Genomic DNA, 3868 nt, shown 5'->3' on the forward strand with positions numbered 1-3868 from the left:
CTGCCTATTCTGCGTTTGGAAATCAGGAAGAAACCTGTACAGTTTATCAGCGGCCCCAACTAGTAGTAGCGGACTTTAACCTTTGGTAAAAAACTGAAATGTGAACAACACAGGCCTTACACTTTCACGAGTGCCTCTGGTCTTGAAAGCAAGACACTTTACGATAGATTGTCTGGGTTATACAGGACCATCAAGAATGTTTTGCATGCAGGACATTTATGGTTAATTAAAATTGAACACCATTAAAAAACAATGATTTCTTTTTGTTTGCTTTATTTTCTAAATAAAACTGGTCTGTGATGGTATTTCTCTTGATAGATTAAGAAAGCCAGATATGGTACAGTAATATTAACACAGCTAACATCACTTGAAATTTGCAGATGGCTCAGTTTTTTCTCTAATTCTGGCTTTATGGTCATAACAAATGTCATGAATATGGTCAAGTTTGATTAATCCCTAAAATCCGCACAATCATTTATATTTGCATACTTTCATCAGTAACTTAAGAGAGAGCCAGTGCTGCTAAGGGGTTCAGCTCACACAGGTACCACCCTTTGCAGGCAAACTTGCTAGCCGAAAGTAAATGGCAGAACAACACAAACCGATCGCTGGGAATTCATGTCTGAATGTGAGGTATATTTGTTGAGCTGCTGAGCTGTTGATACTTGTTACTTTACTTTACTTTACGTTACGTTACTTACTACTAAATTTCCTGTGTTCCTACAGTATTTTATTACATAAGTTAAGTGCAAATATTCATAATGCCTGTGTAATGACAATATATAATCAGATACCACTCTAGATTCATGTTTTTTAGATTTAACCTTAAGTTTCCAAACCAACTTCTCTATTTTAATAATTTTTTTCTAGGAGATATTTAGTATATTAATAATATGAATTTTTATCAATTTGTATAATTACCGGGGCATTGTATTTAAAACAACATTTAAAAACAGAAAAAAAAGAGGAACAATTGAAAGTTGCAATAGTCCAGCCCAGCTTTGAGAATGAAAGGCATTTTAAGTCTTTAAGTCTTTCCTGCATGACTTCCTTTATATCATAAACACCTAATTTTATTAGTTCCTTGATGTGACTACTTAATCTACCTGAGTCTAATATACCTAACTCGTCCTGTATCTTTGTAGTTCTGAAATTAAGGAAAAATACATTTTCTTCTCTAAAGATTCTTCTCATTTATTTGTTTTAATTTTACAGAACTCCATGATGCTTTACTTGGAGAAGAGGCTGTCTAAATCTGGGCTCACTCCTTTCAGTATTTCAATCTTTTATCACATTGCTGTCCTACTTCTCCTAACACACTGCTGTGGAGGTAACTCACACACAAGCACAACAGAAACAACATGGTGAGAGTTGAGTGTGGCAAGATACTGAAACTGGTACATGCTTCTTGTATGGTCTTACTAAGGAAGGTTGATCTGCATCAGATTGTCTGGTCTCATAACCTGATTGGTAACATCAATAAGGTAAAGCACATGTGAATGTAGACAGCTAGCAGACATAAAATGCCCCTCATGAAGGTGAATATTCAACATTACAGATGTGAAAATGTTTGGACTGGAGTCTGACTGCAGGATGTTTCTTTCCAGGTCAGTTTCAGGTAGTTGGTCCATTACAGCCAGTAATTGTAACACTTGGTGAAGACGTTATTTTGCCGTGCTATCTGAAGCCACCTGGAGATGCTGCTGGTATGACGTTTGAGTGGGCGAGACCTGACCTGAACCCCAGATTTGTTCATGTGTGGCATGAACGTCAAGACCTTCACGTTAACCAGCATCCGTCCTACAAAGGAAGAACATCAGTGTCCATCAACGGACTGAAACTGGGAGACGTTTCACTGGCACTCTCTAAAGTCAAAATCTCTGATAATGGAATATACAGATGTTACTTTCCAGATGTGGATAAAGCCTCTACTGTTCATCTTATTATTGGTGAGCATGCATATTTCCTTTTAATTACTGTGCCCATTACTTACAGTGAATTGTCTTATTGGCCATAACTACTGTAAATTTCATATTCTTACAATTAAAGCTGCTTACACTCGTCAGTAAAAAGTCCAGTGGTTTTGGTTGTTGGATATTGTTTGACTCAAGACAGTGCCACAGTATTACCAACTTCAACAGGGACCAAAGAGGATATAATAAAAATCCATAAAAAAGGAATTCACTCATTAAACTACTGTTGTTAGCTGTAGTTACTTATGTCTTACTCTGCTCATCAGGTACTGCTTCCTTGCCGGCCATCAGTTTAGCAGGGCTGGACAAATCCTCCGGTGGATTCTCTAAGAGAGAAGGAGCAGCTTATGGCAGAGAGTAAGAAAGCGAAGGACACTGAGGAGAAAATGGAAAAAGAATTAAAGAGGAAAGAGGAACAACATAAAGACATGATGGCTACACTGATGACACAGAAGAAGGAACTGGAGAAACAGAGAGATCAACTGAGGCAGAAAAAGGTGAAGGTAGAGGAACAGGTGGAGGAAAACGAGAAGAAACTTCAGTTAGTGGAGAAAGATATAACAGAGAAGGATGAAAATAAAATACTCACCAATGCACCAGCATACCGAAATCTGAAAGAATTAACTATTAAGTACAAATGGGACCTGAATGGCTCACTGCAGATATTTGAGGTACTGGTACTAAACACAGAGAAACTATTAGGGACGACAGAGAGTGTGATTGTTAGAACAATAGAAAATAAGAAGGAAGCAGAGAACCACATGGATGAACACTAATGTGAAGTTGAAGGAGGTAGTATCACACTGAATTCTCAGGTTTAAGATGTATATGTATATAAACAAGTACAAACACAAAGCAACAAGAAAGAGATAAAATCATAGCACTGTAACTAAGAACTATTCTATTGTTTAGTAAAAGCAGACACCTGCTTTCAGTTTCTTATTTTGAATTTCTTACCTATAAACAATGCTTTTTCTAACAGGGTCTGTTCTGAAATTACTGTACCATAATATAGCAATGGAATTTCCCATAATCCCTCATTGTATCACAGCAGTACAAATTAACAGTGCCCTCTGGAGTTTTCCTGCAAACAAACAACATTCAGTGTTACACTTTTGTGCTTTAACAAACATGTTGAACTTTATTATATATTTACTTTATCAATGTTTACTAGCATATGATGCTATTCTTCCTTGCTTCAGATAAATATGAGAACTAAAATGAAGAAACATATTGTGGTAGTACACATAGTAAAGCATAAGCGCACAATTTGGAATACAAATGCTTTTCACTTGGCGAACTGCAGTTCCCTGTTTTGCATATAATAATATAACCTTTACAAGTAACATACTGCATCTTGTAAATATATAAAATCTTAGATATAAATGTATGAAACTAATAAAATGCAAATATTAATAACGATGAATATTGGAACAGAAACAGACACGCGTTCAGCACTACTTTTTCTACATCAGTCCTTCCAGCTGTGTTTTTCCCCTCTTCCCTTCACTTTTCATTATAGAAAAGGGCACAGACAGCATGTACCAGAGCAGAGTACCAAAAGCAATACCTTATTGGTCATACATACTTTATTTCTCTGATTTTATATTTTGCCTTATTGCTTCTTGGAATGTTCCAGCCATGTAAGGCCCTGTGTAACTTTGTATTGAGAACTGCTATATAAATATTATTATTATTAAAACATATCTTATAATATAAATTAAGGTCAATGCTATCAATGTTGAAGGAAGCTGCCTATGAAGGCACTCATACTATGTCAACCCCTGTATAATATACTGCATAAGGCATGCCAATAATTTCACACAACATTAAAACATTAGAGGGCAGCACTGATGCTGTTGTCGCTGCTCGCTGTCCCCTGTTGTTGCTGCTGT

The 3868-nt window shown here is 36.4% G+C and overlaps 2 protein-coding genes across 3 annotated transcripts in view; one reads left to right on the plus strand and one right to left on the minus strand.

Moving 5' to 3' along the window:
- LOC118338060 (myelin-oligodendrocyte glycoprotein-like) overlaps nt 1-3833 on the plus strand; it is a 4403-nt gene extending 570 nt beyond the window's left edge. Inside the window, exons 2-4 of one of the 2 annotated variants that reach the window (XM_035675233.1) lie at nt 1216-1330; nt 1608-1949; nt 2240-3833. In XM_035675233.1, coding sequence (XP_035531126.1) covers nt 1222-1330; nt 1608-1949; nt 2240-2334 — 546 coding nt within the window. In that variant the 5' untranslated portion in view covers nt 1216-1221 and the 3' untranslated portion in view covers nt 2335-3833. Of the gene's footprint in view, nt 1-1122; nt 1331-1607; nt 1950-2239 lie in introns of those variants that run through there. The other variant, XM_035675234.1, reaches the window with a different exon arrangement.
- Nucleotides 1-3868, minus strand: part of LOC118337932 (low affinity immunoglobulin gamma Fc region receptor III-like) — a 19393-nt gene that overhangs the window by 6709 nt on the left and 8816 nt on the right. The window lies entirely within an intron of this gene.

The sequence above is a fragment of the Morone saxatilis genome, unplaced genomic scaffold (genome assembly GCF_004916995.1).
Source record: "Morone saxatilis isolate NCDOM2014 unplaced genomic scaffold, NCSU_SB_2.0 Contig4, whole genome shotgun sequence".
NCBI classification, from domain to species: Eukaryota; Metazoa; Chordata; class Actinopteri; family Moronidae; genus Morone; species Morone saxatilis.